This window comes from Miniopterus schreibersii (assembly GCF_964146895.1).
Source record: "Miniopterus schreibersii genome assembly, chromosome: 1".
In the NCBI taxonomy this organism is placed as follows: Eukaryota; Metazoa; Chordata; class Mammalia; order Chiroptera; family Miniopteridae; genus Miniopterus; species Miniopterus schreibersii.
Genome location: NC_138101.1, coordinates 7440204 through 7459309, shown reverse-complemented (window position 1 = coordinate 7459309; position 19106 = coordinate 7440204). Strand labels below are relative to the sequence as shown.

The 19106-nt window shown below is 50.2% G+C and overlaps 1 protein-coding gene across 4 annotated transcripts in view; it reads left to right on the top strand.

Annotated features, from left to right (window-relative positions):
• The first annotated feature begins 1782 nt into the window (after nucleotides 1-1782).
• The window catches only part of PROM1 (prominin 1), an 80125-nt gene continuing 62801 nt past the window's right edge, over nucleotides 1783-19106 (top strand). For 2 of the 4 annotated variants that reach the window (XM_081136254.1, XM_081136255.1), the window contains exons 1-2: nucleotides 2606-2696; nucleotides 7427-7844. In XM_081136254.1, the coding sequence (XP_080992380.1) occupies nucleotides 7628-7844 (217 nt within the window). In that variant the 5' untranslated portion in view covers nucleotides 2606-2696; nucleotides 7427-7627. Of the gene's footprint in view, nucleotides 1949-2464; nucleotides 2697-7426; nucleotides 7845-19106 lie in introns of those variants that run through there. The other 2 variants (XM_081136253.1, XM_081136252.1) reach the window with 2 other exon arrangements.

Here is a 19106-nt window from a genome sequence, read left to right as displayed (position 1 = left end):
AATGAAAATGGATAAAAATAGGTGAGGCGTTCAGGGCCGCGCTCCACTGTCTACGGGGGAGCACAGGCCATGAGGGTTTTGCCTATCTTTGGGTGTCCTGGTGTGTTAGCGCTCTGGAGGCCAGATCTGGGTTCGAATTCGGTGCTTCACTTACTAGCTCTGTGACCTTGGACAAATGGTAAATTATTTTAGCCGCCTCTTTAAGATGGAGAGAGAATATGCCGCTGCTGTTGCTAAGACTACATAAAATAACACACGTAAAGCACTCAGCACAGTGCCTCCTTCAGAGCTAACCCATTAAACATTAGTGCTCGCCGCTGCTGCTACTGTTGTTGGTATTAGTATTATCAGAAATAAAAATGAGCCCTGTGAGGCTTAATAATTCTCTTCATTTTGCAGACGAGGAAACTGAGGCTCAGAGAGATAAAGCAGCCAGCATCCCACTGATGAAAGGTTCTGGACCAAGCCTTGAGGCAGGCGGGAGCTGGCTGCTCTCAGGAGGGAGAGCTCACCTGCGGGCCCCACCCGGGGAGGGCCGCCTCTGAGCCCGAGCGCTGGGCCTCCGGGAGTGCTCAAGCAGAGGCCCCTGGCCCGCGGGGCTTCAGGGGGGGAAACATCAGGCCTGCCGAGAAGCCTCTGGGTGCCGCCTACCCCTGCCGTGCCTGTAGTGTAACTTTCAGAAGTTTCCTGAACCTTGTATTTGTTGTCCTGGAAATATGTACATTCAGGATGACTTTAAACTTTAAATCAAACGATGCTTCTGCCTGCACCTGTTTTGATAGATTCTGGGATAAGTGAAAGAGCTGATGTTTCTGTCCGTCATTCTACGGTCTGTCTGTTCATCCATCTACCTATCCATGTTACAGACGTTAAACACCTACTGTGAACTAGCTACATCTTGAAGGCACTTTTCTTTACACATCTTATTTTTCCTCTCAGACAGTGTTCTCAGTTCAAGACAGGGGTGATGTGTGAGACGTGAGATGCACATGGGTGAGTGCAGTTAGAAGAGGGAACGATTCCTCCTGGCAGAAGGTTTGCAAGGCCAGCCTGGCAGCAGTGAGGACTGTTGGGATGGCCGGCAACTCACAGCGGGAGGGGCCGATGTGAACTGATTGATTAAGGCAGGTGTGTTCCCTGTTCAGCGGATGCCTGTATGCACATGTGGAAGAATATTGCTTTATGCCATGTTATAGCTCCAGCCACTAGCATTGTGATTGGTACAGACTAAGGAACCATATGATTTGGGTTTTGTTTTGGTAAATCGTTTTTAAAAGTCTGTTGGGAGCTGGCAGTGAAAGCGTCTGCAGCGGCTGGGGGGAGTCCACCCAGGCAGGTCTGAGTTGGAAGCAGTAGAGGGGGAGTCCCTAGAAGGGCGGTGGCACTCCAAGCAGAGGGCTCTGCCTGGGTGCAGGAGGGTGGGGGCTGTGAGAAAGGGAGGGGGTGAGCAGGGCTCCTGCCTCAGGAAAAGGTTGCAGTCCGAGTGCCAGAGGTGCCCGGGGGCATCCCAGCGACACTGCCGTGCTGGACCAATGGAAGTGCATAGGGAACCCCAGGCTTAGCTATTGTTGAAACACCCAGCCCAGTCCCCACCAGGTACCTGGCCCCACGCAGCTGTCCAGGGGCAGGTGAGAACGTTTAAGGAAACTTAGACATACAGGCGGCTCCACCGCAGGTCCCCGTCCTGGGGGAGCAGAGGTCCCCGGGTCCCTGGCCTTCTCCGCCTCCAGGGCAGACGCCTTTCCTGCTGTCTCCTCCCAGAGCCTCTCCGGAAGCCTTCCCGGTGGTCCCCACATAAATCATTCATGAGCCGGGCGGAGAGCAGGACCGCGAGGGGTGAGGGCAGCGCTGGCCAAAGCGGGAGCTGGACAGGGGCGCGCAGCGAGTGGCCGCCCCTCGCCCGGAGGAGCCCGGGGCCCGGGAACCATCTGCGGAACCGCCTGCGGGGGTGAGCGCGTCCCGTCTAGAAAGCTGGGGGCGGGGAACGGGGAACTGAGCGGCTCTTTCTGCACCCCTTGCCTCCCAGCGCCCCGAGACCCCGCCCCGACACCCATGCAGGTGATGGGAACCCCGAGAGCAGCCGGGGAGCCAGAGGGGCTGCAAGGTGGGCGACTGTGGTCTGGGCGCCCCGCTAGGGCGCGTAGGCGCGCAAACTTTGCGGGCTGCCTGGGGAGTCGTCTCTCCATCCACGGGAGGGGATCCGGCCGCTGTGGTCCCCAGGTCCTGGGCGCGAGCAGGCGGTGGGAGCAGGCACGTGATCAGGACCCAGACCCCAAGGCCGTGGGCTCGGTCTCGGAAGGGCAGCAGACCAAGGGGGGCGCATCAGGGGCTCGGGAACTGTTCCGCGGTGAGGGGGTGCTGGTGTGGCGCCGGACAGGGGCGCACGCTGGGCACCCAGCCTCCCGGTGGGCGTGGGAAGGGGCCACCATTCTGTGGTTTGCCCAATGGAGTGCGCTGTGCCAGCGACCTCAGCGGGGGGCTCTGGGGCGCAGCGCAAGGGCGCCCCCCGCCTCCGCGAGGGACTCGCTAACCCGCGAGGAGCAGCCCCCTGCCCCGTGGGCGCACCGCGCGGGGACCTTCCGCGATTTCGGGATCCAGAACTCGGTGCTGGGGCGCCCCCGGCGGTACGGAGCCGGCGGGACAACAAAGGGAAGCGCGGACAGAGGAGAGCTTGGCGGCGAGGGGGAGTCGGCGAGGTCAGTTTCCCCGAAAGCTCTCTCCGAGGGGCGAGGGATCCGGTCGCTGGGTGGGGGCCCCCTTCTCCCCGTAGACCCGGGTCAGCGCCAACCCGGCTGCGGAGCCCGCGCGCGGGCAGCCAAGTTTCTCGGCGCCCCTCCCGCCGGAGGCTGAGCCGGGGAGTCTTCCCGCCGCCCGGCCGCCGCGGTTCTTTTGTGTCCCGCAGCCTGGAGAGGCCCGGGAGGGGAGCGGGCGAGGGCGGCGGGTTAGCGGGAAAGGCTGGGGAGCGCCCCGCTTCCTGCAGCAACTGGTGGCGCCTGCAGCCCCAGGGCCGCTGCCGGTCCTTGCTCAGCTCCCACCCCGGGTCCTGCGGCGCTGGGTGCCCTTGTAAGGATCAGGTGTGTGACTGGGGTCCTTAAATGCACCCCCGCCCGGCACTGCAACCGCCAACTGCGGTCCTGTGTTAGGATGAACTATATGAAATAGCATTTTTTGTGTGTGGTTGGCAGACTTGACTATCGGTAACTTCAGATGCTTCAGCTACTTACTTTTCTCACCCACTGTGAGTTTTCTTTCAATATCCTTGGAGCTGCCCTGTCTCGTCAGGGTGAGAGCACTGCTGCTCACAGGAGGGGTACAGAGCCTCTGTTGGCTGCCAGCTGTGTGCCAGGTGCTGAACCTATTCTGTCCCTAAGCCTGCACCACCATTCCAAACCCCGTATCCCAGGGGAGCCCAGGAAACCGCGGAGAAGGTAAGCAACTGTCAGACTCAGTAAGCCGGACTCCAGACTCCAGCCCCGTTGTCTCCACAGTGGTGCCCTGTAGTTTTGTTTTATTTTCTTAGTGTGTCTCATAATATTTTTTATGGACTGCCTTATGATTCCATGCTGGACTGTTTCTGTGAGTCTCAGACAATGATGTAAAGAAGTGCATGAGAAGACAGGTTAAATAGTAAAACTTTAAACCACTGTTTTGTTGACTGTTTAAAATATGAAGGAAATAAGTTTTGCAGGGGGACCTAGAGCTACCTCTGAGATTTGTTAAAGATCGGGATGTTTTGTTCCAAATGATAGATGCCAACTCTGGATAATTGTATTGGGTGGCTCAGAGAAGTGACAGGAGCCCAGGGAAGCAGGCCTCAGGACATGCAAAAGAGCCCCTGATTTGTGTATGACTATGGTTGTCACCATGATGAGACTGAATGTGGCTGCTGGCACCGCAGAATGAATGAGAAACAGCCTCTGCCTCAATGTGCTGCTCCATGCATAAGCCCAGGAGCAAACCTTTGATTGGCTGAGCCCGAGTCACCTGCCAGGGCACAGTTTGGCCTCACAATGAGAGGCAGGGCTTGCCCACCACAGACTCACACGGGTGGGCTCAGAAGTTGGGCAGCTCCCATCACGCCCACTCCTACCCCCAAGCCCCAGATGACAAACATCCATACAAAGATCCTTTTAAAAGATTCCATCAAAAAGAGAAGATCAGAAATGAAGCTGGATGGTCACCATGCTTGCTTTTAAACCAGAGTTTGTGGAAGTGCCTGACTCTGGACTTCAGGCTCAGGATCATGGGAGGTATTTGCTTCAAATTCACACTCTTGGGCCCCTTCCCCAGTTTGAACTCAGTACATTTGGAGTGAAAACCAGGAATCTACACCCCATACACCAGGCAAATGGTGAGAAAACTTTATTGATCAGCCTAGCACCTAGGCAAGGACATAGCACCTGACAGAACAGTTTCCAAAGCCTGCTGGGTGAGGGTCCCAGCAGAAACTATGGCCTCCAAAAGGGTAGAACACTTCTTCCCTCCGTGACTCCAGTGAGGAGATAGTCACTGCCTGTGTTGGAGGAAGAAGCCACAAGCCAGCCAGCAGCCCCCTTCCAGAGGCCACAGGACTGCTCATAAACAAATGGTTGATACAATTTCAAAAGAGGTAAAATGGCCATCTGTGAGCCTACCCTCGACCCTCCACCATTTGGTTTCAGCAGTCCTTACTGAGTGCCTACTGTGTGCCTGACTCCGCAGGTGAGCACAGGGATAAGTAAGTCAGACACCTCCCAAGGCACTATAAGAAGGGCGGCAGGGCAGTGTTTGCATTACTTCTGTTGTCCTGTGGTTGTGTTTGGGAAGCCTGAGGTGCCTCGGGACAGCCGCCTGAATGAGCCAGGCAGCTGCCAGGAACAGAGCTGGTTTTCAAATCTTAGATGTCTTAAGAAGCACTCACCAGGGGAGCTTGTTAAACATGCAGATTCAGGGCCCTCATCTCTAGAAATTAGTTCTGATCATCTGCATTTTGAATAAACAGCCCCTTTGAGGCGGATGCAGCTGCTGGTCCAGGAGGGTTTTCCTGGGTTATGCTGGCAGTTCTGGGAATCGCTCTCAGGCACACTTGCTACGTGTGTGTGGTTTAACAGGCCAGCGCCCGGGCCTCTTTTGGCAAAGCTGGTTAAAACTGGGGTAAAAAAGTTTCCTTTTGGACTTGACTTTTATCAGTTGTCTAGTGTTTCAGACAAAGTGAAATTTTAACATTTTCTTCAAATGTATTCTGAACTTTAAGAGGGACCTGTACTTTGGAGCAAGGTGTAAAGATGTCTGGCCTGGGGCCCAGGTGCTGTCTCACCCACTGACACTCTGGCCTCCCCAGCACCTCCTTTGGGACTTCCCACTCCTGCTGTTTCAGGACGGAGCCTGAAAGTCTGTTTATTCCCATCTCTCCCAGGGGCCTCCTGCCACGTCTCTCCTGCTGTGTTTCTCACTACTCCCGGCGGGGGCTTGGTGGCATTCCCCGGAAGTCAGCCTTTCTTAGCAGCTGAGCCTTTAATCCTTCCAGCTGCTCTGCTCCCCGCCTGTCCTTTAGCAGAAAACAATATGTGAGTGTGTGTGTGGGAATGCGTGTGTGGTGTGTATATTGTGTGTGTGCCCACATGTGTACATACGTGTGTTGTGTATTAGTGTGTGATGTGTGTATGGTGTGTTTGTGCGGGATGAGTAGTATGTCATTGTGTTGTATATGTACATGGTGTGTGTGTGCGTGTGCAGTGTGTGTGATGTGTGTGTGCACACCTGCCTGCCTGCTTAGAGTAGCTCTGTCCCACCTAAACAACCACACACACCCCGTTTCATACCTTCCTCCTGCCCTGTGCAGCCCTGGAGAGTTCCAGACGAGGGGTCCTGCAAAAGCTGCCGCTCTGTTCTCTTGCTCTTTCTGGAAAGGGGTTGAGGACTGAGCAGAGCGCTGGTTTCCTGCTGGAAGCAGTGAGGGCTCGGGCGCTGTGGAGCCTGAGGACAGCTGTTTGCAGGGAGATCGCCTTTGGGAAACAGTTACTGGGTCCTGGTGTGTCTGTGGGTGAGGTGGAGAGCACACATGGAAGCTTGGGGTTAATGAGGCCGGTACTGGGAGCCACTAGGGGACCTGAGCAGCCTCGAGCTGATGAAGGAAGAGTTTAGGGCCATTCTATTGGTGCCTCTTTGCAGCAGTGATTGGAGTGGGACAGGACTTAGAGGACAGGCAACCCCTAAGGGGATTCCATAGGAGTTCACATCATTCAAATAGCTCACACAGTCCTACCCCCTTCTTTGACTTGGTGGAATGCAGGGAATGAGTCCACTGGCCCCTTGTACAGTGTCTTACTTTCTTGATGCTCCCGCTCACAGTGTGTGTTTTAAGAGCACTTTGTCTTTATTTTGAAAGTTAATGTCTACTATATACATAAAATCCTGGGTTCCTGACACCAGGATGGAGGGAACCAGCAGAGCACCCCAGTTCCTCTGGTACGTTCTGTTTTGTTCACTGGCGTCGTACAATAGCACAAACAAGTCAGCTGGTTTGGCTTATTTATTTTTACATTCAACGGCACTTTCTGAGCCCCTACTGTGTGCCCTGCCTTGTGTTCAGTTCTGGGGGTGGAAACACAAAGAGAACAGGGGCCACACTGGGCATTCTCAGTAGACGCTGAGTTGATAGCTGCTTTTAGGATTCCTGTTTTCTGTCTTCCTTTCCCTGGGGGGGGGGCAGTCACCCTCTGCCCTCTCCCTCGTTGATCAGGTGGTGACTTGGGAACCAAGGTTTCCATCAAGACTATCTGGTGAGCGTGTGAGACAGATAAATTCTAATGTCGTCCAGCCTTGATGAGTTTGGTCCCTGCCCTTGAGACCATGCTCTTCCAGTTTGGGTTGGGGTGAATGGGGCGGGGGTGTTTGAACTGAGATCAGTGAGCAAATAAGTAGACACAAAGGGAGAGTAAGATTTGTCTCCAGAGACAGGGAAAACAGCCCAGGCTTGGAGGAAAAAGGCTGCAGTCTGTTGCTTAGGGCCTCTGAGCCTCTGAGCCCCTGAGCCTCTGACTGGAGCCCTGGAGGGAGGGCTCTGGAGGGAGAGACTTGGGCTAGGAATTCTGGCCTCACCTTTAATCAGCTGTGATGCTGGGCAAGCCACAGAAATCCTCCGCCAGTGTCCTTATCTGTAAAATGGGATAATGCCTTAAGCAAGGTCCTACCTATAAAGCATGCAGTAAGTACTCAATAAACTTTAGTGTCTGGCGCTTCTTGAACCCATAAGGAGTGTGGTCCCTGACGGAGGAGGGACCTTCGCACCTTTCATGCCCTGGGCCCTGAGGCAGCCTCACTTTGCTCCCCGCCCCCACCCGGATTAGGCTGATGGGCTTGCTCTAAACCTCGCAGACTCCTCTGGGGCAGCTCCTGGGACAGGCAGGCTGCTGTCAGTGACCGTCGCCCCTTTTCTCTCCGCCAGGGATGCTGCCTTGAGCAACTGACCCCGCTGCAGATCGCACATGCCAGCCCTGCCAGAAAACGGAGGACCCCGCAGACCCAGTCGTCCCGGCCGGCACCCCTTCTGCACAGAACCGCGGGCTGCAGGCTTCCCCGCGGCTGCCAGGGCCTCTGAGGCGGGGGGCCGGCGATTCTGCCTCATGCGTGGGGCATTTCGCTAGCCATGGCCCTGCTGCTCCGCGTCCTGCTGCTGCTGGGACTCTGCCCGAGAGCCGCTTCCCAGGGGCCCTCGTCCCCAGGCCGTCCCGAGGGCCTGGACTTTGAATTGCCCAAAGCAAACTATGAGACCAAGGACTCCTACAGCCCTGGGCCCATTGGCCTTCTCTTCCCGATGGTCCACCTCTTCCTGTACGTGGTGCAGCCCAACCCTTTCCCAGAGGGTAAGTGACCTCGTGAAGCGATCGGCGGGGCGCTCAGCCTGGTGCTAGTGACCAGGCGACCGGCCCCTAGAGAGTGCAGTCGGGTTCTGAAGCGGGAGGTTCGGGGTGACTGATTTGCACAAGAGCAGGAAGTAGTGAGAAGTGAAGAAAACTTGTCCCAGGTTAAATAGGCTGTCAGGAGTGCGAGGGCAAGAGATGAAATCAAACTGCGGATATATTGGTTTTACAGTTCATTTTTTTTTTTTTAATATATCTTTATTGATTTCAGAGAGAGGAAAAGAGAGGGAGAAAGAGATAGAAGCATCAATGATGAGAGAGTCATTGATCGAACCCACAACCTGGGCATGTGCCCTGACCAGGAATCGAACCCTGATCTCCTGGACCCCAGGTTGATGTTCAGCCGCTGAGCCATGCCCGGCCGGGCTGGTTTTACAGTTCTTTACCCTCCTTCTCTCTCTCCTCCCCTTCCCCTTCCCCCTTCCCCCTCCCCTCCCCTCCCCCCTCCCCCTCCCCTCCCCTCCCCCCTCCCCTTCCTTCCCCCTCCCCCTCCCCTTCCCCTTTCTCCTTCCCTTCCCCTCCCCTCCCCTCCCCTCCCCTCCCCTCCCCTCCCCTCCCCTCCCCTCCCCTCCCCTCCCCTCCCCTCCCCTCCCCTCCCCTTCCCCGCAATGAATTATTCTCAAGTATAAGTAAAAATTGGGGTAAAAATGCAAATTCTTTGTCATCAAATGAGAAGTTCATAACTACCTCATGGCTTAAACATTTAATTCTCCGCCCACCACATTTCAATTTTGACATTGCTCCAGCCCGGCCCAGCCTCCACCTGAGTGCAGTGCCTCCCTGCAGGGCTGGTGAGGAAGGAGGGCATCGGCCTCCCCACTCTCCCTCTTTGTTCGGGTGACCTTGGCCCTCTCACCACCGCTGCCCTCCTGGCCGCACTCGGTGCCTTGGGGCCCGTGTCCCAGCAATGGGGTTGTGAAGCTCACCAGGCCTGCGGCAGGGTCTGCCCCGCTCGGCCTAAACTGGCACCTCACGTTGGCTTAATGCCAGGGCCACCCCAAGCTTGTTCTTCAAGCCACCAAGGTTTCACCACCGTCGTGCTTACTAACATTATAAAATCTGTAGTGCTCTTTATCCTTTCCCTTGGCTGGTCCCCTTGTAAGAGGCATGTGTGTGTGAGTGTGTGTGTGAGTGAGTGTGTGTGTGTATGTGTGAGTATATGTGTGAGTGAGTGTGTGTGAGTGTGTGTGAGTGTGTGTGTGAGTGTGTGTGTGAGTGTGTGTGAGAGTATGTGTGAGTGTGTGTGAGTGAGTGTGTGTGTGTATGTGTGAGTATATGTGTGAGTGAGTGTGTCTGAGTGTGTGTGAGTGTGTGTGTGAGTGTGTGAGTGTGAGTGAGTGTGAATGTGTGAGTGAGTGTCTGTGAGTGTTAGTGTGTGTGTGTGAGAGAGAGAGAGAGAGAAACGGCAGGAGAGAGAATGTATTTAGTAAACTTCAGCACTTGTTTACGTTATGAGCAGTTTGTGGATTTTCATTAAAACACATTTATATTGAAATGATTTTACATTTATTTGTCTTAGATTAAGCAACTGAAACAGTTTTAAGTGTAGTTCCCAATTTTTTGTTAAGTTTAAATTTCAGTTTAATGAAACTTCACTTTGAGCCTATTGCCACTGAAGGAAGTCCTGGAAGCTGCTTACTGTTTATGTCATTGCTTCAAATACTTAATTTGGAGATCCGAAAGGCAGAAGTAGAAAATAAGCTGTGTTTATTGATTTACTTTGAATACAGATTCACTATTTTCAGTAGATATCTCTTCATTTGTAGGCTTGATGTAAACATTACTGAATAAACACATGCCTACTAGTGTTTCTACTGGCTTCCTTTTTTATGTAAAAGACATAGAATTCAGTTGTTTATTATGAATTTACAACGACTTCTTAAAAAGATTGTGAGGATCCCTGTGTAAGGCATATCATATAATAAGTTAATCCCATAATCTCTCCCCAGATGTTGTTTTATTTCATTTCCTTTGGATTTCAGAGAAAGGCTTCCTCATACATATTTTACCAGGGAAAGCAGTATTTTAAAAAGTCTTCATTTAAATGACCAGTACCTTTCATTTTAAAAGGTTAAAAGATATCCTATTTCCAGTACATTCTAAAGGTTTGAACTCCAACATCATTATTAGCCTAGAAGCAGGCCTCTGAAGAATTTAAATCCTCGTGTAATCTGAGGGGGTTAGTCTTGCTCGTCCCTTGACCTCCTTCAGTACTTGTTACTTCAGAGAAAGAAGTTCTCAAACGTTTCAGCAGCACACAGAGCAGGCAGCCCTGCCCCTTTCAGAAGGGCTGCTTGGAGCATGTAACCTTGAAATTAGCCGTCCATGTCCTGGAGTGCTGGTTCCCTGCCCCACTCTCGTTATGTCTGTTATTTCACCCAGTTACTAAATTTTATAATAGCCTCAAAGTGCCCATCAGGGGCTTTACAATGTAAAGGGCACACACACACACGAGACAAGCGTGGCTTTCCCCCTCGGGCCATTGCGTTTCATGATTGCCAGGTCATAGGTAGGTGTCTGCGTAATTGACGATGGAAAAACAATTAAAAAGAGATGGATTCTTATTTATTAACTAACTTTACACACTCGCCGAAATAGAAGTCTTTAGGATGAGTCCTGTATGGAGTAACATCTTCACAGAAGATATCCCGCAGGTACACTCTTTCATTTGAAAGAGAATAGGCGTTTGAATGCAAAGTCCCAGGGCAGGAGCAGAAAGGAAGAAGGCCCTGGACACTGGGCTCCCTCTTTTCATGCCGTCGGACTGGGGGGTTTATATCCTGTGTCCAATCAAAAGGTTATACCAAATTTTTTTTCCTCTCATTTGGAACTCCAATAGAAGTGCATGTTGTATCCTTAAAATATCAGATGGAAAGTCTTGTTTAGCTGGGACTTGAGACAAAGGCCTGTTAACTTCCCGGGAGAAGAAAGATTGGCTGAGGTTAGACCAGGAGGTCTACGCGCAGAGGCGGAATGTGCTCTAGAACCTGGTGCGGGGATTTTATAAAGACCGGTCTGGGTCCGAAGCTGTGAGAGACATACACGTCCAGGGCGTGGGCTCCCTAGGAAGGGAGTCTTTTGTCCACTCATTCAACGTAGGAAGGGTATTGACGGCAGGATGACCCGGGGTGTTGAGGAAAGGGTGTTCCAGGGGGCACACGGCATTCTGGAGGGTGGAGGAGACTGTGGTTCACGGTGGACCCGTGAGGTGGGGGCGCATGGAGTAAGACTGCCGAGGTGGGGGCCAGAGCTGGAGGACCCTGACGGCAGGCCAGGGAGCTTCGGGAGGGAAGGAAGCTAAGGGAGCACGAGCAGAGGTTTCGTTCATTCGACAGGCACCTGTTGAAACAGGGTGGAAGCGGAATCGGGTTCGGGGAAAAGAACCTGACAGCAGCTGGTAGCATCAGTCACGGGGAGGGAGAGGCTCCTGCAGTGGGTCCAGAGGGAGCTGGTAGCGAACCAGCTAAACGAGGTAAAGGTAATGGAGGAAGCGGAGGCGGAGCTACTTTATGTCCAAAGGACTTGGTTCAAATCCTAGCTCTTGCCTGTTACCTGCTGGGTGATCTTGGCCACACTGTAATTTTCAGAGACTCTGTCCTCGTAGATGCACTATGACTATAATCATAATGCACTTCACAGTGTTGATCTGTGAGGCTCAAAGGGCTGCTATTAATATTATTATTAGAGAGGAAACATTGGCCAAATCTGATGCAAGATTAGTGTCAGGAGGGGACCTGGGAACACGAAGGTGTCTCTAGGAGGATCGTTCAAGCGTCCTTGCAGCTGCTCCCTCGGGAACATTCCACCCCGAGTTGCCTGGTCCAAGAAGCGGTTCCCTTCTGAGCGGCTCTGTCCCTGGCGAGCCCCGCAGCAGCGGGACCGGTGAAGGAGCCGGGGCTCGGGTGCAGTGCGTTTCCTGAGTGGTCTTTGCTCGTCCGCAAGGGGAGCTACATCTAAGGAGCTCTCCTCTCCTGCTGTCCCCCGTATCTGCTGAAAGATGTGCTTTGCTCAGTGGTAGCTCATTGACTCTTCCAGCATCTTTGAGAGGTAGCTGATGGTGGTCGAGGGTGGTCTTCTTTCTACTTATTGTATTCCCCCTTTACAGATTGGAAAACTAAGTCAGGACGAGATTACATGTTTCAGGCATGCAGCTAGCTAGTGGCAGAATGAGAAACCCGCCTCCAGGGCTGGCTGTCTCTCCTGTATCCCACAGCTCACCTTGTGGGTCATTTATTTCCCTTTTATTTTATCGTAGTGCTTGCAAACTGACTGTGGGTTCCTATGAAAAAAGAGTAATTTTTACACATTAAAAGTGTGCATTGCAGAAGATTACTGGCATGGGTGACAGCCAATGCCCTTCTCAGTTTGATGCGTCTGTGATGAATTTGGCAGAAATTGTGCCCCAGATGAGAGCCCTTGTGATGGAACAAGCAATGGAAATGTCCCCTCTGCTTTTCTTTTTATAGAGATTCTCTAAAGTTATTCTCCGCCTTGTTTTGGTATATTTTTAAATTAGATTATAGGATGGTTGACCTGCTTCTAACAGCGTTTCAGCTAATCTGACTTGCTCCTGGGACTGAGGGTGTGAGAGTGGAGCTGAGTAAGTGGTCGAGGGGGAAGAGGGCAGAGGGGAGCTTGGTTTTTGTGGAGTTTGAGATGCCGTGAGGGGCTTAGGTTACTTGGGAGCTCTCTCTGCTGCAGGTAACAGAAACCTATTGGCTGGGGCAGTCAAAAGAGGAGTTTATCCTCAGGACTCCGGGCGATCTCATCACTCAGTGAAGGGGTGAGCCTCCAGGGACTGGACCTCATGCTCTCGGATGCTCCCCCTCCCACCTGGCCCCTCTCTGCATGTAGCCACTTCATTCCTCCCCTACCCCACTTTCTGGGTCCCCCCACTCCTGGAATCTCAAGGTAGGGAACCAAGCTGCTAAAATTAAAAGTTTCAGGACAGCTTCCTGGACAGTGGCTGGGCATTTTTTCTCTTTCTGTCCCAAGTCCCAATTCCAGCCCTTCCTGAGCCAACCACCAACCACGGGCCCATGAGTACCGGGACGCTGTCAACCATCACTGTCCTCATAGCGTTACTCACGGGGTGGTTCCCAGGAAGCGTGGCCAGGCCAACAGCCCAGTGAGTGTGCCTATGCCAATATCCACGTAGAATCAGGATATGATATTATATCCAACACCTGCATGTTCTTAATTCAGACAAAGCCAGCTCTGTCTCTTAGATCATGTGACTCATACTGGCAATGGGCCTGGTCATATAAAGTCATGGAGGGAAAGAGCTAATATCTATTGTGTGCACCCCTTCCTCTCCCCCCCCCCCCCCCGCCATGCTGGGCCATACATAGCTGCCATCTCTTTTCATCCTACCGATTATAGCAGCAAACAGCTATAATGTGCCTACGTTCAGGGATCTGAACAACTCTACCCTCTATGTGCTGGGTGCTGTTCCCATTTTACAGAAGGGGAAGTTCAGGCAGAGAGCCAGCTAACCAGACCAGGATCCCATGCTGCTCATTGGCAGAGGCAGGGCCTGAATCCAGGCAGACTGGCTTAGAGTCCAGGCTCACAGTTGCCACTTAATATTTTTCTGGTAAGGAAAGTAAGACTCAGGAGGTGAAGGGACTGTTCCAAAGTTACACACGCTGCTGGCTGAGTAAATGGCTGAGCTGGGGATTGACCCAGGGCCCTGTGATGGCCACACTGGGGCCCTTCCCCAGTGCTCCTCGGTGCCTCCATGGAGACCTGCTGTACAACCTGCTTTTACACGTCCCCAGGGAACTGTGAGTGTGGGGGGGAGTTGGCTGGGAGGTGACAGAGGTGTCTGCAGATTGTAACGGGGACTCCTCTGATCCTCCTTTGTATACCTGCCTCTTCACAGTCCAGCTCTTTCAGCTAAAGTAAAAACCTGGTCCTGTCGGCTACATTCCCAGAAGCCTGCCTGCAAAGTCCTGCTGAAATGGGCTCCTGCCTTTCCCATAAGCAAACAAGGAGGCAGGTGTGCCCTTCTGGGAAATGCGTGCCTGTCCTGAAAAAGACATAAGAAGGAAAACTTCCTGCTTTCTTGGTCTCCAGCGATTAGGAGGACTTCAAATACATGCAGGAAATGAAAGATTAGTACAAATGCAAATAAAAAGAGGCTACCCCAGCAGCTGCTGGATGAAGTCAGCGTGGTCTTAAGTATTGCTTGTCCGTTGGAGTTGAGTGGTTGAGAAATCTGAAAATGTGCACCTGGAGAGGTAGCTGTACAGTGTGGTCTGCACAGGGCAGCTGTGGGTCAGTGCCACAGAAGATGGACAGCTCCCAGAGAGAGGGCCCAGGCGGCCTGGCACGCGCTGCTCGGCTGGGGTCTGGGTCTGGAAATGAGCCTCGCACCTGAGCGGTGGGGCGGAGCTCCTGTTCTGCAGCTGCTGCCTGGGTTTGAGTCCTGGCTCTGATGTTTACCAGCTCTGTGACCTTGGGCAAGTTACTTAAACTCTTAGTTTTCTCTCTCTAAAGTGGAAATAATAATAATAATCGTACTTCTTGGGTCATCATAATATTTACATAAATAATATTTATAAAATAATTTCAACGATGTCTGATATAGATGAAGTACTATATTAGTGCTTGTTAAATAAAATACAAATGTATACAATCTATATTCATTTAGAAGCTTTTAAATTAACCTCAGGTCTGGGTGATCATATGGACTAAAGAATAAGTATTTATTTGACCCCAGTCTCTATAGCTCAGTGATTAGAGCACTAATCTTGTATTTGACCCTCACTGTATTGTTTTCCTAGGGCTGCCTGACAAATGATCACAACCTGGGTGGCTTAAAAAACCCCAGAAATTTGCTCTCTCACAGTTCCGAGGGCCAGAGCCCAGGGTCAAGGCACTGGCAGGGCCATGCTCCCTCTGAAGGCTCTAGTGTAGAATCCTTCCTTGCTTCTCCCAGCTCCTGGTAGCTCCAGGTGTTTTAGTCTCTGCCTGTCTCCACAGGGCCACCATCTGTGTCTCACGTCTCCCTCTGCCTTTCTCCTATACGGACAGCTGTCATTGGATTTAGGACCTTTCCTGTGTCCAGGATGATCTCAAGGTCCTTAATTACATCTGCAAAGACCCTTTTTCCAAATCAGGTCACATTCACAAGTTCCCAGGGTCAGGACTTAGACACTTCATTTTGGGAGTCATGATTCCACCCAGCAAACCTATTACATAGTTCTTTAGTCTTCGCCAGCAGCTCAGAGATGCTAAGTAATGTGCCCAAGGTCATATTTCTGAAAAACAATGAAACCAGACTCAACCCTGACCGATTCCAGTGCTTGTATTTTAGTCATGTAAATATGCACTGAGCTCCTACCCGGCAGCCCGGTGCTGTTGGCAGAGATGGCGTCGACTGGGTTTCTCTGTTCGCCAAAGGCTGACGTTGAGTGAGGAGACCGCCACCTCCACAGTGGGCTGTGGTGCAGGGCAGCTGGTCACACTCACTGCCAGATCTGAAGAGTGAGCTCGTGGCCGTTCAGAGGGGGGATTAATCACGATGGGCCAATCAAAAGGGTGCAGATTGGAGGACTTCTCTGCCACTCACCTCCAAATGCCATCACAGGCGGTTGGGGCTTTAACATGGATTTGGGAGAGACACAGACGTTCACTCCATAGAAGGGCCATTATGCACAGTGCTGCTATGAAGACTTTTGGGGACTATATATATCAACCAAGTCTTTTAAACATGTTTTTTATTATTGAGTCTGATGCATCCTCACTTACCTATTCCTCAAGCTGCAGCAACTTTCAACTCAAGACCAGTCTTGCTGTTCCTACCTCTACCCATTCTTCCTACTTACCCCCTTCATTCGGAAGCAAATCCCAGTCTTTCTATCATTTATCTGTAAATATTTCAGTATGTGTCTCTAAAAATAAAGACACAATACTATATTATACTCTAGAAACTTAGCAATAGTTCTTCAATATAATAAATATTCAGAAAATGTTCACATTTTTTAATTGTTTCATAAACGCAATATTTAAACAGTTTGTTTGAATCAAGATCCAAATAACACCCATACTTTGCAATTGATTGACATGTTTCCTTATGTCTCTTTTGAATTTATAGGATGCTCCTCCATGTCTTTTTTCCCCCTTGCAATTTATTTGTTGAAGAACCTAGGTGCTTTTCCTGTGGCATTTTCTATAGACTGAAGTTTGCCTACTGTATCACCATGATGTTCCTAACATGTCCCTCTGTCCTCTGCATTTCCTGAAAACTAGTACTTATAAAGATCAGGTGCATGTTCATTTTGAGTCCAAACAGTTTATAGATGGTATCGCACATTTGTGTCAGGAGACATATGTCTGGTTTTCTCTCTTTTTGTAATGCAGCAGCACTGATGATCACTGTATATCCATTAATTCATTCACCCATTCATTCATTCATTCATTCATTCATTCATAATAGGTCCAATCTGATCAAAATCATTTGCAAACATGCTTTCAAATATAGTGAAACTCTTAAGAAAAAATGGGATACTCTGCATATTCTGTAACTTAAATTTTTTACTTAGCAATATATTTTGGATATTTCCCCTTGTCTGTTCCCATAAGGATGTTGACTAAAATAAATATGTTTTTAGCAATGAAATTAAAGCATTCTTTCGCCAATCTTTTGATGTAGGGCCAAGGGCTTAAAATTATTTTTATTATGAATTAATTGTTTGAAGTTTTACGATTAATGTTTCTGATATAAACAGCACACACCCAAAATGCATCCTCTCTATTTTTGGTTTCTTTCTTCTGATTTCTTTGAAGTGGAACAAGACGCTTGGAGCTCAGTGTTCTAGATTTGTAGTTTGTTGCTTTCTCCCTGGGCTTTTATGGTTTACCCACATGTAATTTCATCTCACTGACTGGCTTTTATTAAGTCTTAATAGAACCTTTGACTTAGTTTTCAATGCTCATTCTTTTTTATGTTCTTATTTCTTCAGTTTGTATAATATTTAATTACTTAATTACATAAACAGGCAGAAAGAAGCCTGGGAATAAACCCAGTGTTATGGGTTGAACTGTTTCCCCCGCTACCAGAAATTCACACATTGAAGTCCTAACCCCCGGTACCTCTGAGTGTGACTATATTTGGAGACAGGATTGTTGCAAATGCAGTTAGTTAAGATGAGGTCATACTGGCGAAGGGTGGGCCCCTAATCTGACATGAATAATATCCGTATTAAAGGGGGAATTTGGAGGCAATGCAGACACAGGGAGAATGACATGGGAAGACTGGAGTTATGCTGCTTCAAGCCAAGGAACTACCAGGAGCCAGGCGAGATCTAGAACTGTCCTTCCCTAGGGCCTTCAAAAGGAACAGGACTCTGCCCATGCCTTGATCTCGGACTTCATGTCCCCAGAACTGTGAGACAATGAATTTCTGTTGTTTGAGCCACTCTATTTGTGGTGCTTCATCGCAACAGACTCAGCAAGCGAATCCATCCAGTAAGTGCCCAGTGAACAGAAGACACGTGCAGACGGCCGGGGGCACCCGGCAGGTGGTCACCTCGCCCCAGGAGGGACTGTGTGCAGCCGTGTCTTCTGAGGGAGAGAACTGATGGCCAGGTAACCTGGTCAGCTGGGAAGTGGGGGTTAGATCCCAGAGCCTCTGCTGTACATTTACACCCCCGAGTCGCCTCATCCATTCATTTAAGGACGGATTCACCCGCATGTGCTGAAGAGTAAAAAAATGAGAAATGACTTGCAGAGTACACATGATCGCTCACCTTTTTACATGTAGCACTCACCTTCATTAACGCCTAAAAGAAAAACGGCCACTGCTTGTGGAGACAGATCTAAGGGGTTTTCACGGACCGTTCCTGGTTTTTGTTCACTGTGGTCCCTGCCGGACTTGAGGACCTAACTTCTCAGGATCAGACAACTCATTTTGCTGCCTTTTGGCCTCCACGGGCCCCCGACAAGCAGTTACTTCTGAAAACATCCCTCAGTTGGTACCATTCTGAAATCTGGTCCCTCCGTCTCATTGCTTTGTCTGTACTGTTCCCTGCTTCAGTCAGACAGTTTTACTCCTGCGTGCTTAACACTGCCTTTGAATTGCACTCTCAGCCTATAAACTTACCGGTGCCAGCTGTGCCTGGCACACCAGCGATCCTTCATAATTGCTGGCTTTTATTTTAGTATTTTTGAACTTTTATAGAGATCGACTTCCCAGTTCACTGAATTTCTTTCCTCTGTTCACTCAGCGAAGGTTTAGTATTTGCTGTGTGCACTCTCCTGAAATATTGGTGTCCTGATGATCCCACTGAGCTATCAGACAGTAACACCGTCAGGGCCATGAGCCTTTCTAGAGCGTGTTGTTCTGCTTTTACATCTTCTTCTAAAACTTCCTATTGTCAGGGTTTTAATGACTTCTGTTAATTCCCCTATGGTCAGCTGCCAGTGCATCTCTGCTTTCTTCAAATCCCAGTGCTTCATGTTACAAATTCACTTTATACAACTATCTGGGGAGTTGTCGCAGGTGGCTCCATTTCTCCTGTAGAATTCAGAGTGCGTGGATTTTGTGATAGCTATTTATGTTTCAGAGACTTGAAACTTTATTTCCAGGATTACTGCCTTTTTTACTTTCATGGCAAAACTCAAGATTATAATATTTTAGCCAACAAGATTCTGGGACTTAATACTAGTTAAGTGTCTATGAAGAGCTCAGGGGCAGGGAACAGCTGTGATGTGAGGACCATCTTGTGGGTCATCACCCGAAAGGGGACGAGGGCTCCTGGGGATGCCTGAACTGAGAGGAGTAAGTGCTGAATTTAGTTCAAATCATCAAATGAGTCCGATGACATCCATTGCTTTCATCTCAGTAGTTATTAAAATAATTTGAAGCTAAGTTGGTTTTTTAAATATAAAAGCAATATATGTACATAAAAGGCAAATCACATTTAAAGGTAATGACTGCGAACAAGATTTTTACGTAGCCATTTATTGACTCATTCACTCAATGGATGTTTAGCGAGTGCTTTCCAAGTGCCACGCTGTGTTCTGGGCTCTGGGGAATAGATACTCACAGATGTTTTATATACACGTGAGTGCATGTGCGCGCACACACACACAAGCACTTTTTTCCCTAAAGGGATTACTTGATATGCTCTTCTGCCTCTTGCTTTTAAGATTTAACATATCTGATAGATTATTCTAGACATCCGTTTTATTTCTTTT